General features: G+C 41.1%; 1 protein-coding gene and 1 pseudogene across 1 annotated transcript in view; both read right to left on the bottom strand.

Moving 5' to 3' along the window:
• EPG5 (ectopic P-granules autophagy protein 5 homolog) overlaps positions 1-14,228 on the bottom strand; it is an 84,694-nt gene extending 70,466 nt beyond the window's left edge. The window contains 6 exon segments of the mRNA XM_014452550.2: positions 665-738; positions 2,099-2,206; positions 3,094-3,230; positions 4,584-4,827; positions 6,144-7,085; positions 14,102-14,228. Of these exon segments, the coding sequence (XP_014308036.1) occupies positions 665-738; positions 2,099-2,206; positions 3,094-3,230; positions 4,584-4,827; positions 6,144-7,085; positions 14,102-14,164 (1,568 nt within the window). The 5' untranslated portion in view covers positions 14,165-14,228.
• Positions 14,229-19,071: 4,843 nt separating this feature from the next.
• LOC102436314 lies at positions 19,072-19,446 on the bottom strand (annotated as a pseudogene).
• Between the last annotated feature and the right edge of the window lie 1,713 nt (positions 19,447-21,159).

Below are 21,159 nucleotides of genomic sequence, written 5' to 3'. Positions count from 1 at the left end.
CTTTTATCCTTGTTCAAAGAACCCTCGATTGCCACAAAGGCCAGACCATATCAAATCTAGATCCCTCTGTCTTAATGTCAGGCCTTTTATAATCCGACTCACCCTATTCATCTCTGTTACCATCCCAGCCATGCTGTCCTCCCACCTGTCCCCGGCACAGCTATCCTCACCTGCACTTTGGGCCACTGCTCACTGTTCTCCTCACTACAGTGCCCTCTACTCCTTCTCTCCTACTGAAATCCATTCCATTCTTCAAACCCAGCTCCTCCACTCTGACCCTCTCTGCCAACTCCACTCTACTCTCTTTATTCTCATTACGTCAATCATGGCTTCACAATTCAGCACTTAAATCTCTGTGGGGTTTATTTCCTCTTTCACTAAAGCTGTTCTTCTAAGAAACAGATCATTTTTTTGTCTCTCCCCACAGTATCTTTCACAATGACATATATGACAGGAGAGGCAAACCCACTAAAAGGGAGACCCAAAAAGAGTTAATGGGGTCACTTTGGGACAAAGGGCATCAAACCCAAAGAAAATCTGCAATGTTAAATTCTGGAATGCTGACCCAGCCCTTGATAGTTCTTTGGATATGGACAATTTAGGAAGTCAATACTTTGACAGAAAGAGCATTTCAATTTCCACTTCAAAAAGATCTTCCACTTACTTGACAGGAGACATTAGCAGGGCAAGGGACTGCATAAAATGAAAGACCCCTGAAGGGTTATTCAAAACTTTGATCTGAAATCAAAAAAGAAAAAAGCATACTGTAGAAAACCAACAATGCAAGTATCCATAATCTTAGTTCACAGGAATTCTGAGAAAGGGAGCTTTTAAGAAAGCGAAGATGGAACTGGTAGCTAACCCACAAGAGTGAGAACACAGCTCATGGGTTACCTGGCAGGACTGATTCAGATGTACTTAAAGAGCAGAGGTAGCTGAGCAGTTTACATCAATTACCTGAACAATATCAATATGGGTCAAAGGACAATACTGATATTTTAATAAAAAATTTAAAAATCCTCCTTCTACCTAAAACAATTCAAACTTCGCCCTGGCTGAATAGCTCAGTTGATTAGAGTGTCATACCAATACACCACGGTTGCAGGTTCAATCCCTGGTCAGGGCATATACAAGAAACAACCAATGAATAGATAAATAAGTGAAACAACAGATCAATGTTTCTCTCTCTCTCTCTCTTTCTCTCTCCCTCTTCCTCTCTAAAATCAATAAATAAAAGTTATTTTTTAGAAAATTCAAACTTCTTGCCACTAGAAATCCTAAAGGAAAGGTAATGTCAAGAGGTTGAACTTTGCCCTAGCCGGCTTGGCTCAGTGGATAGAGCGTCAGCCTATGGACTGAAGGGTCCCAGGTTCGATTCCAGCCAAGGGCACATGCCTGGTTGTGGGCTCGATCCCCAGTAGGGGGTGTGCAGGAGGCAGCAGATCAATGATTCTCTCTCATCATTGATGTTTCTATCTCTCTCTCCTCTCTTCCTCTCTGAAATCAATAAAGAAATACATTTTTTTAAAAAGAGGTTGAACTTGGCATACACCTGGCTTCTACTCGTCTGAGTGATTGCTACTAGAAACAAAACAACCCAAAGGCAATCAGCAGAGAGGAAAGTCCATAAACCATAGAATCCACGCCTAAGTTAATTATATGAGAGTTGATCACACAGACCTGGACATGTGCCAGTATTAATAAACTTTGAGATGCTGGTAGTTTCTGCTTCACCTGTACCAACTGTGGTGTGAAGTGGATTAATTTAGGGAGCTGTGTTGAGTATTACAGAAAAAAAGTCCGAGAGAGCCTTCCCACATAGAAATTTTACAGAATTAAATACTACTGAACCTACCAAGCCAGACTACAATGGAACTTTCGCAGTTCTACTTCATTTCATCAATTACGTTCTTAGGGTGGCCTAAGAACTTCCAGCACAAAAAACTCCCATAAATATATTCTGGATGTATTTTAAGAATTTTATCTGAAATATCAATATTTTTTTAACTAGCCTTTTTTAAAAGCAATTTCTTTAGGAATAATGTTTAACAAAATCTCCCTCCCATGCTGCTCAAAACCAGAAGGATATTCATCAAACCTGAATGAAAGGAACAGCCCATTTGCTAACACCAGCTGGGCATCGAAGAATATGGTTTAGAAGGAAGAGGTGATCTCCAAGACAGCCAGCTCTTTGTAACACTGATACCTGAACAACAAAGAACATATAGTTTCACGATTTAAAAAAGAAGAAGAATGTATCTAGCAGTCTAGTGAAACACTTATCTGATGTTTATACATATGTGATCTTTCAAAAGAGTAACCAGGCGTAAGATACACTATTCACTGGTTGAGTTTCCACCACAGAGGCACACAGAGGCCTATGAAGCTATGAGTACTATGATAAAAATATCTTCCGTAATTTCTCTGTAAAAATTGTACATCTGGCAAATTACAAATCACTAACATTCCTGGCCATCTGTGAATAGACAGAAGTCAAGTATGTTAATCTATTCTCAGTTTGTAATAGTTTCTCAAATACAAATAAGTATATTTGGAACCTCATCCATATTTAAGAACTTTAGTATGAACTCCAAAACAAAAAAGCACCCAAGGCAGCCCCATTAAGAAATATAACCAATAAGCAAACCACCTTCCCTATAACACACCTAACATCTTTCCTACGTTTTTCGAACATCTTTCTTTTTCCCCCTAAAAAATTTTAAAGTATGACTAAGTGTAAGATTAAACATAAAATAATAAAAAGAAATATAGAAAATTCTTAGTTCAGATACCTATATTCTAAATATGAATCTAGTTTTAAATGTAACAGACTACACACATTTCTATTTCTTCCTAAGTTGAAGCTAGAAATCATTTAACATAAAGTTTATCAGAGAGAAAAGCACTTTGTGTTTAACAATGCAGTAGATAAATGTAACTTAATTCCATGTGTCATGATCAAAGACAATGTCACTAATAAATTAAATGAATTAGCTAAAGAAACTGTTGGAGAAAAACTATAATGAAAGAAGAAATAATTAAGTTATCAGGGAAATAAAGGAAAAACTATTATATCTATTTCTATTGCTTTACCAATTTTTGCAGCCAGAGAAGAATATCATCGCGGAACTGAGTATCTTCATTAACTCTCCTGGTGAACATAAATAAGACACTAATGCACTCCTTCAGTTGACACAGATCAGAGGGAATGCTCTCTGCCTGTTTAGAAGCTATAAATTAAAGAGAGAATTAAATGAATCCCATATAAATGGTGTTGGGGGGGGGGGGATATTTATTATCTTCACTTTTAAAAAGTACTCTTTAAAATATTTACTTTAGATAAAAATCCAAAAAGAAAAGCTGCATCAAAAATATTTGAATTTCTACTAAATATGCAAACCAAAAAAGTATTTAACTTTGTGAACTATTTCAAAGCAAGAGAAAATTAACTTCATTAAAATTTATTTTTTATTTAAAAAGCAGCAGCCCTAAATGGTTTGGCTCAATGGATAGAGCGTCTCAGGTTTGATTCTAGCCAAGGGCACATGCCCGGGTTGCAGGCTCAATCCCCAGAAGGGGGGGGGGGGGGGGTTTGCAAGAGGCAGCCAATCAATGATTCTCTCTCATCATTGATGTTTCTATCTCTCTATCTCTCTCCCTTCCTCTCTGAAATCAATAAAAAATATATATTGCCCTAACCGGTTTGGCTCAGTGGATAGGGCGTTGGCCGGAGGACTCAAGGGTCCCAGGTTCCATTCAGGTCAAGGGCATGTACCTTGGTTGCGGGCACATACCCAGTAGGGAGTGTGCAGGAGGCAGCTGATTGGTGTTTCTCTCTCATCAATGTTTCTAACTCTCTATCCCTCTCCCTTCTGCTCTGTAAAAAATCAATAAAATATATTTTAAAAAAAATATATATATATATAAATATATATATATATATATATATATATATATATTAAAAAGCAGCAGATCTGTGGCCCAGGCCCCAGCTCTTTGATTAGTTATGAGAACAAGATGGGGTGGGGGAGGATTTTTTACTTTAAACGATTCTAATATATTATACTTCCAGATATAAAAAATGCATGATTCAATTAGTATAATTAATACTTTACACACACTATAGTAAAGCCTAATTTCTTAAAACCCAAAATAAGATGAAAATTTCAGAACATTAGCTCCTCTGATGAAAATTAAATACGATAACAACCCAATAAGCTGGACAAGCAAAAATACAGTGCAAGAGACAGAGAATGAAAAAGTACTCGATTATCAGTTTTACAACCAAAAACTCTACTTGGACCTGACTTGGTCCAAGCACATAAATTAGGGCAATACGGGACATTAAGGATAAAGAGTGAACTTGCTGGCTTCCTGGAGAAGGAGATGACAGCCATGGGGAAGGCAGACCTCACACTGCTCCCAAAAAACGTTAGTAAGGCAAGTCACAATCCTATATTGGGGAGGCAAGGTAAAACCACTCGTAATTGTAATTGTAATTAACAATTAGTGTACAATCAATTCAACCAGATTGTACCCCTCAATTGCAGACTACAAAAGTGAGACTTTCATTACTTACACACCTCGGCCTTGCTGATGAACTGCTAACGATCTCAGAACAGCTGAACTATTAAGCAATGTATAAATGTAAGACTCCACTTGCAACCTTGAGAGCACAGACGTGTAGGAGTGCAGAGCCAGGGTCTGGTGGAGGTGCTCAGATTTGGCATCAAATAGCTTCTTTAGCTCCCCCAGTGCATTTTCACTCATCTCTACTCTTTGGTAGCGATGATAGCCTGAAACTTTCACTTGATCTGCACAGATACCCTAGCAGTAGACAAAAGGGTAAAATATGAAACCAGTTACTCTTTAGACTTTAAATAATCAGGCAGCAGGTATACGACGCATAGGTTTCAGTACCATCTTCAACATGCTTATAAATCACGGTGAGGGGGCAATAATACCACATAGAGAACAATAAAGTATAGAATCACATGCCAAGGAGTACAGTGCTGAGTATACTGCCAATCACGAATGAATCACAAGTTCAGAGAAGAGAAACCCTAAGGAGAAGGTTGGGAAAGGTACAAGAAATAACAGAGCTTGTCCCTAAAACTCTCATGATTGATGATCTACTTCTACTTTACAAACCCACTAAGGTCCATGTGATATCCCCCTCAAGTGCAAGGGACCTCAAAATATCTCTGTACTCATCCTCATCATTCATTGTGATTCTGTTCAAGAGAAAGAAACTCCTTTCCTTTCCAATACTAACACTGCCTGCTGTGTTGTTTCTAACCTCCTTTTCAATATCCCCAAATGTTTCCCTCTCCACAGACTCCTTCCTATCTACAAAGAGATACACAGGTATCCCAATGAATGAGAGGATTGGGGTGAGGGAAAATCACGGGTTTCTCCCTGGTATCTCCTCGTTTCCCTTCAATGACAGGCTTGTCTAGAGTGGCCTTCTCTTCCCTGCCATTCCTTCCAAGCCACTATGAAATGGCTTTCCTGATGGTCACCATGCTGTCCATAGGGACACATCTAACTGCCTTGCCTGTTTCCTCATCTCCTCTTAACCTTGTTCCATGAATCATCCTCTCCTGGATACTCTCTACACATTGAATATTCTTGTCATTATGCCCAAGGTCACAAACTAAAAAGTCCACAGGCTGAATATGACTTGGACACATGATTTGCTTGGCCTCTACTCATGTGTGTTTGTGTGTGTGTGTGTGTGTGTGTGTGTGTGTGATGTGTGTGTGTGTGTGTGTGTGTGTGTGTGTGTCAATTATTTGCCAACAGTAACAAATCAAGATCCTTCACATTTGGAAAATGGTAAGATGTGGCAATGCTGGATCAACACAACCACACAGCAATAATCAGCTAGGACTTAAGAGCAGCTGCCCCTGCTGGACCAGACATGGGTTCACTCAGTGACCACTACCCCTCTCAGCCTACGTCATTTCTTCAGTTACCTGCATGGCCCTTGCAGGTGCCTGAGTTTAGGATTCCTGCAGTATACTACTCAGCTAAGACAGGCTCAGTGTGGGAATAGGGAGCAGACTCCAGACCTAGAGGGCATCAAGGGAATAGCAGTTCCCCAGGCTCCAGAAAGCTTAACAGAACACTAGTCAAAATACCTGTACAGACAACTGCTCCTCCTTAAAGTGCCAGAGTCGACTTTTAGCATTTTGGCAATCAGATGTCAGAGAAAACAGCTCAGCTTCAGCCAGAAGCAGCTGCTTCCTACATCGTGAATAGTTCAAAAGCAACTCATAAAATTCATGCCTGTCTTGATGAGCCGAGCTGTCAAATTCTTCTAAATATGACTCAACATTTTCCAGCCATGAACCAGGCTCAAAGATTTTTAGCTGTTCTTTAGTAAATGGTACTACTTCTGGTTGAGATGGGAGCTCCGGGTAGAGTCGCTCATTATGGAGCAAGGGTTTTGGGGCCACCAAAGCTGGCACTTCAGCAATTTCAGTTGGCAACTGGGGATACAGTTTTTTCACTCTAGGTGGCTGAAAAATGTCCATAGCTTCACAAGAACTCTGCAAGCCAACATTTTGTAGCACCTCTGAAGAAAGATTCAAGGCTTGCTTGTCTTCTTTGCTATGCTGAGTTTCTCTGACTTGTAAATTTTCCATTTCCTGCTGATTATAAGAAAAACTAGATTGCAGTGTGCTTTCAGAAGGTCCACAGTGTACCAATTTACTTTCCTCTGCGTCTGTAAAGTTCTTGGGGGTTCCTACTTTGGTTCCAACATTGTCTCCAGGGTCAACCTTCAGCTTGACTGCATCACCCCCAACACAGGCTCCAACCTCCTCTCCTTCTTTTAGGGTCTCTGCGTTCCATGTCAGGGACCCTTCATTATTTATAGTTAAGGAGGAGAGTTGTACATCAAACATTTCACTTTCGTCTTGTCCACGGGCATCATTCTGGAGCTCAGAATCAGTTAACACCTTTGGGTGGTCTCCTGTGAGTTCACAAGCTGGAGTAGGGATTTCTAGCTCTCTGGAGCTGTTCGCAAGGGAGACTTCATCAAACTCTTCCCTCTGAAGAGTTTCATATTTCTTCTTTTCCTAAAAACAAGATTTATACAGTGAAATAACTTATAATAGTAACCAATGTTTTCAATGAGGAATCTTAAACTTGTATATAAAAATCTAAATTTTCTCATTCTAAGCTGCCTTTTTTTAATAGAAATTAACAAGCTGGTAAGAAAACACAAGGGACCCAAAGCAGACAAAACAATCTTGAAAAGAAGAACAAAGTTAGAAAACTGACAGTTTGCTTTTTCTTTTTTCTTTTTTCCATTTCAAAACCAACTACGATAGTATTACTACAGTGTGGTTCTAACACATGAGTAGACAAATAGATCAATGAAACAAAATTGAGAATCCAGAAATAAGCCCTCCCTTTTAAGGTCAATTGATTTTCAGCAAGAATGCCAAGACAATGGGGGAGAAATGGCACTGAACAACTGATATCAAAAAATGAAACTGAACCCCTACCATATATAAATATTAACTCAAAGAAAATCATACAACAAATCTATATATATAAAAGGCTAAGTGTCTGTCTGTCCGACTGTTAGCTATGACACGTATTGACCACGAGGGGGCAGATGCTCAACACAGGAGCTGCCATGACATGACCATGCACTAGCCATCTATATATATAAAAGCCCAGTGACCGGAACAACCAGTGGCTATGATATGTACTGTGGCAGCCAACCGGCCTGATCCAGGCCCCCAATCTCGCCCCCTCCCGGCTGGGCCCGCCCCCAATTGCCCCACCCCACCCCGATCGGGGGCGGGGCCAGCCAGCCAACTGCCTGTGGCACCTCCCTCCGGCCAGCCTGGCCCAATGGGTCCCCATCGGAGCAGGCCGGCTGGACCCCACCCATGCACGAATTCGTGCACCAGGCCTCTAGTTTAAAAATAAATGGCACCGCAGACCTGGCGTCAACAAACCAACTCTCGGCTTCCCCCAAGTGGGACACAGGCCCCGCCACCACCCCAGAGCGACAACCCACCAAATCGCAGCCAACGCTGCCAAGACCCCATGGCGCAAAATGTGGCCCACAGCCCAGCCCAGCCCAGAAACAGTCACTGTGGACGCCGGGTAATGACATCACGGAGCAATACCCGGCTTCCTCTCCCTAGTGACTAGCCTCTTTGAAGTTTCTTCAGCCCAGGAACCCGACTTGCTTTATAGCCAGGTGCAAACATTTTACAGTTTAACTAAATGTCTGTGAAGTGTTTTCCCATGCCTCATCTCATTTGATCCTCACAGAAGTTCTCGAGTAGGTAGATAGGAGACTCGGTAGAATCCTATTTTTTTTTTCATTAGCAAGATGCAAATAGCACTATTAAAATATTTCTTCTAATTAATTTCCTTTCAATGTGCACAAATCAGTGCACCAGGACACTAGTATAAGAGATAAAACAAAGCAATAAGTCTTCATGACCTTGGCTAAGGTAGGCAAAACCTTCGTAAGACAAGACACAAAAGTACAAGTGACAAAAATTTAAAAATAAACATAGATAAACTGAACTTTATAAAAATTTTAAATTTTTGTGCTGAAAATGAGACCAGGAGGAAAATGAAAAGACAACCCCACCGAATGGGAAAAAAATTTTGCAAATCAGTACTCTTATACGGGATTTATATCCAAAATGAAAAAAGAATTAAAAAAAAAGAAAGTCAAAATGCTAAACCACATCTCAAATCAAGACTTAAAAACTATCCTAAGTGCAGTTTCATCCTCCCATAGGAGTAGAATTTCAAATCAATTAGTCTGGAATTTCCTCTTCAATACTGTGAGATAATCTGCTTGATACGACCTCAGTCTTCCCCCTCAGGTACAGTGTCTCTGCCTGAAATAATCCACTCCTTTTTATTTATTTTTTAAATATATTTTTATTGATTTCAGAGAGGAAGAGAGAAACATCAATGATGAGAGAATCATTGATTGGCTGCCTCCTGCATGCCCTCTACTGGGAATCAAGCTCGCAACCCAGGCATGTGCCCTTGACCGGAATTGAACCTGGGACCCTTTAGTCTGCAGGCTCTATCCACTGAGCCAAACCAGCGAGGGCAATCCACTCCTTTTTAAAAATTAATTATAGAGAGAGGAATTAAGAGAGAGAGAGAGAGAGAGAGAGAGATATCAGTTGCCTCCTGCATGCACCCCAACCTGGGATTAAACCCACAACCTGGGTATGTGCCCTGAATGGAAATCAAACCCACCACCTTTTGGTCTACTACAGGATGATGCTCCAACTGAGTCACACCGGCCAGAGTTGAAATAATTCTCTCTTAATTTCTTAGTCCCCCCCTCCTTCTGCCTATAAAGCCTTTCATCTTGTTCAACTCCTCAGAGGACCCTTCTAGTTGCTAGATGGAATACTTCCCAATTCACGAATCACTTAATAAAGCCTATTAGATCTTCAAATTTACTAGTCAAATTTCTTTAAGAGAATTCTTCTAACTCAATAATAAAGAGATAAATAAGTCAATTTAAAAATAGGCAAAGGAACTGAATACACATTTCTCCAAAGAAGATATACAAATGACACATAACAAGATGCTCAATATCATCAGCCATTAGGGAAATGCAAATCAAACTCACAATGAGATGCCACTAGGATGACTATTTAAAGTCAGATAATAAGTAGTGGCAAGGATGTAGAGAAATTAGAATCTTCATACACTGTGGTGAAGGCTGAACAACCCTGTGATCATACTAAAAACCAGTGAATTATACACTTTACATAAGTGAATTGTATAGTACTAGTATATTAATAATAGCTCAATAAAGCTGTTAAAAACAAACCTAAGAGATTTTAAACACTTACTGAGTTGAGAAATAAAGAAAAGTAAGCAAGTAGAGACTGGACTAGGGACTAGAAGGAAAAATTTTAGTTCTCTTTTCTGAAACTCTGAGACCTCTGGGAGGATAAATGCTAACTAGAAGAGAAGATAAGCTGGAAGCAGGCGCATGACAGGCCACATGATCAAGTGCACAGAAAACAACCACACCTCCTCCAAGCCACAGGCTACATCATGTTTCTTCTCCAGCCCATCCCTCATGCAGTTTTTAACCTCCTCGTGTCCCTCTCGCCCCACTCCGACTCCACCTCATCCTTCCACTCTCCCCATTGCAGGACTGCCCTTGCAATTTCAAATTCTCCCCCTCTCTAAACAAAATAAAGTCTCCAGCTGCTACTCCCAAACTTGCTGCCCACTTCCATCAGATCTACCTTATAAGGAATAATCATAACCATAATAATAGCAACAGATAACATGGTTAGATAATCAACTAAACGGAAGCTAAGCAGGGACGGGCCGGGTTAGTACTTGGATGGGAGATAATCAACTAAGGAATGTTTAAAAGCTTCTAGCCCCCCTGGGGAAGAACCAGAAGCCTTTAGATTTTATTTTCCCTGGGAGAAGAACTTAATGCTTCTCATGGTTTCAAAGTGGGACCAAAGAAAACTCTCTACCTGTGGAGATACGAAAGTTAGGTAAAAAAAAAAAAAAAAAGGAATTAACAGAGAGTCGTCCCAGGGAAGAAGGTGGGGGAAAAGGAGAAGCCGAAGATGTAACTGGAAAAATGGACTAGCAGATAAGAGAAGGACAGAGGGAGGGAAGGAGGGACAATGGTCACGTTACCGTTGTAACGAGCTAGCTAAAATTAAAATCGGGAGAGAGTGCCCGAGCCAGTTTGGCTTAGTGGATAGAGCATTGACCCTCGGACTGAAGGGTCTGATCTGCCTTTGATTTTTCACACTGTGTTCAATGAATGTTTCTTAGGCCTCTTTGGCTCTGGATCTGCCTTTGATTTTAGGCCTCTTCGGATCTTATGCTTCTTTGGATACGATATGCCTTTGACTTTCGACACTGTGTTCAATAAATGTTTCTTGAGACGATAGTGATGATGACCTATAATTTACAAAAATTAACTACCAACTACATGCTGAGCTCCATCCTAGGTACAGCATCCTAATATGAAGAAATTATTGAATTATCCAACAAATATTTATACTTACCATGTGCTCTTGCACATTTATAAGTTTGGTTTTTGCCCTAGCTGTTGCCTCTACCTGGACATTCTCCCCCAATATTCACAGAGCTGCCTGATCTCTTTCATGTCTTCATATAAATGTCACCTTCACTAAGGATCACCTTGACAACCTATTTAAAATTCCATCCCTTCCTAATATCTCACCAGTACTCCTTTCCTGGCTCTTTTGCACTTATCACCTTCTAACATGATATATTTTATTTGTTTGTATAGGGTTTTTTGTTTGTTTGTTTTCTCCCTCTAGAATGCAAGCTCCATTAAGGTCAGGTTCTTTGTTTTGCCTTCTATTAGTCCCAAATGCCTAGAACAGTTTCTGGGACATAGTAGGAGTAGGTGATCAATGAGTGTTTCTTCAACAAATGAATGACTCTTCAGGGGCACAAAAGGAGCTTCATAATAATATACAGTATCCCCCAATTTCATTCCTATAATCACTAATGAAAGGGAGGGACTAAGAGGTACAAATCATCTAGGCTGAAGAGCAACAGGGGATAGCGGTTTCAAAAGTCTTTCTGTTATCAGCCTTCTGGGCCACATCTCAGTCTATCCTTAGCAATCACTGTATACTCTCACTGTTAATGAGTTGTTGGCATTCAGAATTTAAAATTAATTATAAAATACTTTCCATGACTATAAAATATACTGCTTCTACAAAGTAAATCCAAACTAAAAATCTACTGTTCTTAACCTATAATCTACCAAGATCAATAAAGTCATGGTCTTCTGAGGTGGGGGATATATTTAGCAGATGACTTTTTTTTTAATGAAAATGTTATTAGGACTAACTCTTAGGTATCAGGTGATAACCGCAACCTAACAATGTGAGGTCATCTACCAGGTGATTAACAATGAAGAATGCAGGTCAGCTACTGGGTAAAATCCAGAAGCTGCCCAAAGTATTTCAAAGACAATAGCACATGACACTACTCACTTCCTAAACTGAGCCTTGGAACTACTTTATGACTCTGTAAATAGTTGCCAAATTATAGCACAGATGGCAAAGGTTTCATTAATGCAGGACTTTATGATCAATGCCAAACCATAACCAGTGCTAAGAAATGAATCTACTGACTCTAAAAGAAGAACTAACTTTCTAGATTGACAAGTATGGGGGCCTTGCAGGTATTGTGCACTTTTTCTATTTGTTTCCTCACACCACTCAGGAAATCCACCAGAGTAAACTCTTCTGAGTGACAAAGCTTGGAAATATTATTCAATACTGATATTTACTCCTTCATCCAACAAATATTACCAAGGGCCTACAAGAGCTGTGAAAGGTAACAGAAACAAGACAGACAAGACAGGTTTCTCCCTCATTGAGTTCACAGTTTAAGGGAAAATAGAGATGTGGACAAAGTAACTACAAGTGAAATAAATGAATGACATAAAGATGCAGAGTGGTACTGATGGATGGGGGGCAGAGAGGAGCACAAAACAGACATGCGGCTGAGGAGAAAGGGAGAAAAAAGCCAGATCATTGAGGGCCCTGAGTCCATGCTTAAGGACTTTATAGACTTAGTCTAGCCTCTGGGCTATAGCAAAGCTTTGAAAGGTTTCAGGAGGAGAGTAATCTGTTTTTTATATATCAATCCCTATCAATCCAGCTTTAGTTCAAAGAACGGGCAGCAAGAATGAACATGAAGAGGCCAGTTTAGCCAAAAAAAAAACTTCCTTGGAGGTTGTTGGTGCTTTAACTTGAGTTTTCCCACTAACTGCACTAACTGCATGCCTTCAGCTTACCATTTCACTTATCTAGGCTTTAGTTTCATCGTTTTTTTTAAAAAAAAAATAGAGATTAAGAATTAATTAAGGTTGTCTTCTCTACAGACTGATGTTTACATGTTAAGCACTATTATATTCTAGGCTCAGGGACTTTATGCAGGGCTGACATGGCTTTTTTCTTTCTCCTCTGTTTTGATAGCTCTTACCCAATTAATTGCAAAAGTATTTCTCTTGAAAATGTTTCTGCAATTAAGTAACATGATGGCTTTCTCCACAAAGAGTAACTAACTCCTCACAGAGCTGGGTACACGGATGCACATAACGCCACTAGTCTTTTTAAAAGGCACCATAATGAAAGGGATTCACCTAAATCACGTACAGCTCATTAACTATGGTACCTCTGAACACTGGTCTCCTGTTCCCACGAGGAAATCAGATCTGGGTCTCATTTTTAAGTTACCCCTGCCCTGGAACATCATCCATTTGAAGAAATGAAACTACCCTGGACTTGTAATACCATCCTCATGATTTCCTTAACGCAAATTCAGTTTCAGGTAAGCCAAAATTATCTAGGTCCAGCCATCCAGGGGTGGCATTTAATCTGTTCAGTGTAAAATAAATGTCATTTCAGAAAATATATAGGAACAAAATGAAAACTTGGGCTACACCTAAACACAAGTCAACCTGCAAACACACCAATACCGCCTGTCAGTCTAATCCTGTGAGTCTCGCCCTAGTTTAACTTCTGGACGTTGGTGCCCCTTCTCCCCTTCAACAACCAGGATGATGATCAATAACTAGCACCACCACCACCACCTTGAATTTTAAAAGAGGCCCATCACTACAGTCTACTTCCTGTCTGTCGCTATCCATAAAGCCAAAGGGGACAATCGGTGCGTGGAGGAGAGGTTCCTTCACTGAAAAGGTTCTCCAATTATAAAGGAGAAAAGAGACAGGTTCAAAGATGAGGCTGGGACGAGAAAAGCTGCTGCATGGCAGGAATCCAGACCCAGGGAGGAAAGTCAAGAAGAGCCCAGCGAGGTCAGAGAAACAAAAAGCAAAGGCGGACTCCTGACAGTCCGGCAGGGGGACGCGGAGGGGGAACAGAGGGCCAGGATGGAGTCAGTAGGCGGTGGGATCCAACACGGGGAGGCGGGGGCATCGGCTGCGGAGGGCTCAGGGGATGGGGAGAGCTGGCCGGGGAGGCCCTGAGAGGAAAAGGGAGACACACAGCCCCTCCAGGGGCTCGCAGGGGCGGGGGTGCGGGCGGAGGGATAGCCTCACCTTGGTTTTAGTCCGACTGGCCTTGGCCTTGGCCCGGCGTGCGGGTCTCACGGCCTCAGCCATAGACCCTACGGCGTCGGGCGTCGCTGTTTGTTTTTGTCAACCCCCTGCGCTTCCCACAACCTGCCCAGCCCCGCCCCCAGGCTGTCACATGATCAAATCTCCACCACTCCCGGAGCAGGGGCGGCAGCTCGGAGCGTCTACGGGCTGCCGCGTAGGACAAACCACTCCGGGAGTTCTTCTCTCTGGATGCGGTGGCCCCGCCCCCTTTCGTCCAGGCCCCGCCCCCTGGCCCAGGTGCTCTGGCCGCCAGGCTCCTAGGGGCGCGCTAATTCCTCTGAGTTGCCTTGGGCCGCGGGGAGCGGCGGGGCGCGAACCGACAGTTTCCCCCAGCTCTGTCGAGCCACACTGGGTCCCCGGTGCGCTCGCACAGGTCAACCACGTGGGCTTAAAGGAGCCCGGGGAAAGGTGCTTGCCTGTTCATCTTATTTTGATAACCAGATCCAGTTAGCTTCAGTCTCTGGTTTGCGCTTAAGGAAAGCACCTTGATGTCCATCGAAGTTCAGTTTCCTCTTTTGTAAAGGAGGATGACGGTGCTTGCCTTTTCCGGTGTAATGAAGGTTAAATGGGCTAATCGTGAAAAGCGCTTGGTAGTGGCAGGCATGTCAATAAATAGTAGTTATTATCATTACTATACAAATTCCCAGGAAAGAGACATTTGTCCTGAGGAAGGCAAAGGAAAAAGCAATAAAAGACCCATAAAAATATTATTTTTAAAAAATAGTTTTTATTGATTTCAGAGAGGAAGGGAGAGAAAGAAACATCAATGAGAGAGAATCATTGATCGGCTGCCTCCTGCACGCCCCCCACTGGGGATGGAACCGGCAACCCCAGCATGTGCCCTGACCAAGAATTGACCGTGACCTCAGGATTCATAGGTTCAACCACTGAGTCACGCCTGGCCAGGCCATAAAAATATTTTTTTTTCAGGAACTTTTTTTTAATCAAGAAGAAAAACATTACCCAATATATCTTTCCTAATTTAAAATAGATCATTTCTCAAAAAAAAAAAATTCTTTATATAGATTTTACGGGCCAGATGTAAAAATTTTGGTCCCATCTTTCTTTTCCAGTTCTACAACTTATTTTTTGCCAAAGCCCTTAGTAACTCTTAAAATACTAAATAATTTGCTTAAAGGTTTGTGTCTGTTCATCTGAGTCGAATATAAAATCCTCAATCAAGGGCAGTGTTCTTCGTTTTGTTCCTTGAGGCATCCCAAGGGCTGCTAGACCCCTGGCCAGCACATAGTAGATACTCAGTTAATATTTGATGATTCAAATGAATGAATGTGAGTTGTTTCGTCTCATATGGGATAAGATAGTTGGTGTATATGGGAGGAAAAGAAAAACAACAACTATGAACTCACTGGTAGCATACCCTAGAATGTGTTAACGTAAAAACATTCAAACCTGTAAAGAATTTTTGTGAGTTTATGTGAGCCAAACTTTCAACAATTGCTGGGAAGCAGAATCTCAACAAATTGGAATTAATGCTCCAGAGAATGGCAGTTTTTCACCTTGTTTTGTACTTTACAATCAAAGAAGGAGGAGACATAGTGGGTTACATGAAATCCATTGGTGATAGATTAGGGAGGTGGGAGAAAGCAAAGCAGCGGAGGGGGGTGTTAACCCCTGGGATTGGATAAAAAGTAAAATGATAGACACACACTTCATTTACTTAGGTGGGTACAGGATAGTTAACAGTCAACAATAAACATGATAACAATAACAATGAAGGAATTTGTGATATCTGTCCTGGCACCCAGGGCATTTGGTTGTGCCCTGAGAGGTCCAGAAAAAAGGGATATTACAAGTAACCTTAACATTTCTATGATATGTTACATAGATGCAAAAAGACAATAGGCTCAGTTAAGTTAAAGATTGACCTTGTCAAGGAAGATACTGGCTTTGGTTTTAGAGTTTACAAGATTGCCATGTAGGCCTTCCCTGAACTTGCCAGATTAGCATGTGGCCCCTTTCGTCCACCAATGAAAAATCCAGGAATATGGCATGAAAAGTGGAAAGGACTTCAGAGATGCAACCTGCATAGTGTCTTGTTGAAGAGCTCATTAAACATATAAAATAAAGCTACTAAGACTATGCAGGCACTTTGTATACCCTACGAGGGGGGGGGGCATCAGTGTATATAAAATTATCACAGGCAAAACTTGGCCAATATTTACAAAAATGTTTATACCACCATTACTACCCACAATTTTTTCTGGTACTTCTTCTGGTCTAGAAAATTCTCTCTGGCCTCTGCCAATTCAAATCCTTTTGGCCTTCAAAGTTCTCCAAGTGTCTGTCACTACTTAACAAAACAGAACTGGCCCTACCTTCACTCCCCATGCTTTACAGCTTAGTTGGGAAACAGACACAATGTATAGACAAATTGCAATAAATATATGACAGCCTAGGGGGAAAAGCAAGCATATTATGTGTTTATAAACTGAATTTGTTAGAACTTAGTAGAATTGTGTAAGAAGTTATGTTTATTGGTCAGTTCAGGCAATAGAATAAATCAAAATATATTTCATACTGAAGTTTAAATGTTTGAAGGAATCTACACTAATAAAAGAGAAACATGCAAATTGGTGTCACTCTGCTACACCTACCAGCCAATCAGGGCAACTATGCAAATTAACCCAACAAAGATGGTGATGGCCATGGAGCTGGAGGCTTGGGTTGCCCCCAGTGATGGAGGAAGCCAAGCTTCCAGCCCGCCCTGGCCACCGCTCAAGGGAGAGAACAACACAGAGGCATGGCCAAGAGCCTGAGAGATCAACAAAGAGGGGCGCCTGCTCCAAGCCTCCACAGTGTGCCTGGGAGCAGGCACCCAGTGGATACACACACACACACACACACACACGGGGTGCCTGCTCCAAGACTCCCATGCAGCTGGGGGCAGGCCCCCAGCGGGGACACACACTCACACACACACACACACACACACACACACACGGTGCCTGCTCCGAGCCTCTGATGCAGCTGGGGGCACGCCCCCAGCGGACACACACACAAACACACACACACACACACACACACACGGGTTGCCTGCTCCAAGCCTCTGCTGCCAGATGGGGAGTGGGCCTAAGCCGTCAGTAGGACATCCACTGAGGGCTCCTGGACTGTGAGAGGGGGCAGGCTGGGATGAGGGCCCCCCAGCCCCCAGTGCATGAATTTCGTGCACCAGGCCTCTAGTCTATATATATATGAAAGCCTAAGTGACCGAATGACCGTTCGACTGGTTGCTATAATGCGCACTGACCACCAGGGGACAGATGCTTAATGTACAGGATTGGGCTCCCTCCTGTCTGGATCAGGCCTGCGGGGATCAGGCTGAAAATGGCTATCCAACATCCCCCGAGGGGTCCTGAATTGCAAGAGGCAGCAGGCCAGGCTGAGGGAACCCACCAGTATATGAATCCATGCACCAGGCCTCTAGTAAAAGTCGTAAATGGGAATGATCGTTTAACAAAGTTTGGTCTACTGAATTTGAGTTGACCAAATGTTAAAGTTCCCCTTTGAAAGTGGTTAGTTAAATGTATTAGATTTATAAATACAATGTTAAAATTTATAAAGATAACTTGAAAACTTAAAAACTAAATTTTAAAATGTGTATGACTTGAATACATTGAAGATTCATTTTAAAACAATTAATTTAAAAGTTACTTTAAAAAATAATGATAAATATCTTCTATACATAAATGCTTTCTGCAGTCACTCTAAAACAAAATCACTTCGACAGCAAACAAGGTTAATTACTGGCCTAATTAGCAGTGAGGGCTTTGCTACTGCTGTTTTCTAGATGGTAATAATTACCATTTCTTGAGCTCTTACCATCAGCCAGAAACTATTCTGAGTACTTTTCACATAACTAATTTAATTCTCATAACAACCCTACAAAGTCAATAATTTTTATCGTTCTCATTTTATAGGCAGAGACTAAGACTCAGAGAAGCTGAATTATTTGCCGAAGGTCACACAGCTAGTAAATGGTGGAGCTGGGATTTGAACCAATGCAGTTGTGTAGTATAAATGGACTTTAAGATAGGAAGCCAGGCTAGGTCTCTCCATTTTTACAATACTCTATACTTATACACTGAGGCCAAGAAGAATATCAGAAATATTTTGTTTTAAAGACACTGGATTATTTATAATAGTCACAATGTTGACTATTGGATATTGGCTTTATTTTTTTCTTCAAATTTTTCTATAATAGTTTTATTTTATTGTTTAATCATAGTTTTAAATTATAATATTCTTTGTTTAATATATTTTTATTGATTTCAGAGAGGAAGGGAGGAGGAGAGATAGAAACATCAATGATCAGAATCATTGATTAGCTGCTTCCTGCACGCCCCCTAGGGGGGATCAAGCCTGCAACCGGGCATGTGCCCTTGACCCAAATGGAACCTGGGACCCTTCAGTCCACTGACCAAACCAGCTAGGGCTATAGTATTTTTAAATGTGTCTGCAATCAGTGTAGAAGTACATATAATAAAAAGTTAACACTCCTAGAGTTAACCATTATTAACAGTGCAGCATACATCCTTTCACACTTTTTCTACCCATGTACAAATATCACATTCTGAAATACTCTATGCATGTATTACCTGTGACCTTTTAATTTATACATCTTGGAGATATTTCTTTGTCAGGGAAGATAGCTCTACTTCATTTTCCTTTAATTAATTAAATGTTCCATAACTTTATTTAAACCAACTTCTGATGGTCATTGTTATTTCCAATTTTTCCACTAATTAAAAACAATGCTTACAAGTGACCATACTTACATATTTTTGTGCATGTGTACTTCTATAAGATAGATGCCTACATTGCTGCTCAGAGAGACATTCTCATTTATTTTTATTTTGGGCAGTTTTATAATTTTATTCGACAATTAGCAGTTAGTTCTCATCCACATTAACTGTTTCTAGGTTTTTGAAAGCGGGGACAGGTATGTAGGTGACCAACATATAGAGCATGTTTGGTGAAGCTTCATCCTTATTGTGTTCTGGACAACCGCACCGGATACAGTATGGGACATTCCTTATTCCTTTGGCCCAGACAGCTTAGTTGAGCCTGGTGTCGATGCACATATCTGGAGCTCCCATCTCCTTCATGGCAAATTTCCAGATCTCTCTCAGTGCTTGAGGGGTGCACTCTTTGAAACCCACTCCATGGATGTGCCTGTGAAGGTTGATGGTGTATTCTCTGGTCACTATCTCATTGATAGCAGAATGTCCCTTGTTCTTCTCACCACCCTTCTTTGTGGGAGTCATTATTACCAGGGCCAAGTTGGAAAGCTCTCATTTTTAATTTTAGTAAATATCAAAATGCCCTCCAATGGGTTATATTAATTTTATTGTACCTTTCATAATTTAAAATAATTTTTAAGCTCAGAAAAAAATTCCAATCAATTAAAAATGAAAACCAGACATTCATAAAAGGAGTATAATTCAGATATTATTTTATGGCATCCCCAAATGTAATATGACCATGATTTCTAAGTCAGCCAGCATCTGGAACAGCGCTTGTCATAAGGGCTTCAGTGAAAGATGCTGAACCAGGAAGGAGCCCTGGGCGGATCTTTCTTAAACTTGCTCGGGGAAAATTAGATTCCAAGGATCTCTGTTGCCATCTGGTGGCAACTCCCCATTGGTGAAACCTCCTATGACACAATTTCCAAGAAGTCATTCATTCTAGTTAATTACTTCCTGTACATTATTCTGTATGAGGCATTATTTCATCATTCATGGTTATTAAATGCATTTTAAAAATTACTTTTAAAAATCATGTTACTTCTAAATTATTTCCATTTCTTGAAACAATTAGCTGACAGTGAAAGTAATTAACAAAAATATCCAACCTACATTTTATTTTTTAAAAAGACTCTTGTATAGAGGGGATCTCTTCTGTTAATCTTTTACTTCTACAGGAAGAAAAACATAAAACTGTATTTTCCCTTTCACTATTTTATTTCCTAAGAAAAAAGTTTAAATGAGTCATAGAAACAGTTATTTGCACCCCCAAAACATCAGACACTGCTGGTGTCCTGCTTGTATCCTCTAAGCACTTATTTCTGAGTAGGCAGACCCAAATTCCAGTAGCTAACCCCTCTGAGCCTCAGCGCTCTCTTTGGCCAATGTAAGGCAGGCTGAACGTGCCAGGGGAATAATGCACTGCCCTGAACTGAAAGCAACACTCAACCAGTGGCAGATGAGAGCTGGCGTATAAATAGTTACAGGTTGAATTGTATCCCCAAATATGTATATGTTGAAATACTAACCCCCAGCACTTCAGAATGTGGCTTTATTTGGATATAAGGTCTTTTCCAGGGGTAATCAAATCAAAATGAGGTCATAAGGGTGGGCTCTCGTTCAGTACAGCTGGTGTCCTTATAAAAAGGGGGAGAGGGGATTGGGACACCAAGACACACACAGAGGGAAGACAGCCATCTACCAGGCAAGGATGCCTAGAGCAGATCCCTCCCTCACAGCCCGCAGAAGAAGCCAGCCTTGCCGACACTTTGATTTTTGGAATTCACAACTGTGAGGCAATAAACGTCTATCATTTAAGCCACCTAATTTGTGGTACAGCAGCTTTGGCAAACTAAATACCCGGCTCCCTCACCTGCCCGCTGGAAGAACAGAGGCATGTGTTCTGTGCTATTTCCCAGAGTCCCCGGGGGGGGGGCGGGGGGGGAGTCAGCTCATTTCCCACAGTGGCAACTATTTTTTCACTTCTCTTTCCTTTTTGGCTTCCCATTTTTAACACTGGTGTTCGCTGGACTCACTTCCTAGATAAGCAACTTGATCTCAAGTCCTTGTCTCTAGGCCTCCTTCTGGGATAACCCAAACTAAGACAGTTAGTATTAGAAATGGAGCTCAGATGTCAGGATCAGATACTGGAATTAGATTCATTCCCAGTAAGATGGTAACAAGGGTCTCACTGTTTATGGAAGTAGAGTGGTAAGAAACTCTAATCTAAAGCAT

This window comes from Myotis lucifugus, unplaced genomic scaffold (assembly GCF_000147115.1).
Source record: "Myotis lucifugus unplaced genomic scaffold, Myoluc2.0 scaffold_16, whole genome shotgun sequence".
NCBI classification, from domain to species: domain Eukaryota; kingdom Metazoa; phylum Chordata; class Mammalia; order Chiroptera; family Vespertilionidae; genus Myotis; species Myotis lucifugus.
This window is presented reverse-complemented; position numbering and strand designations above follow the sequence as displayed.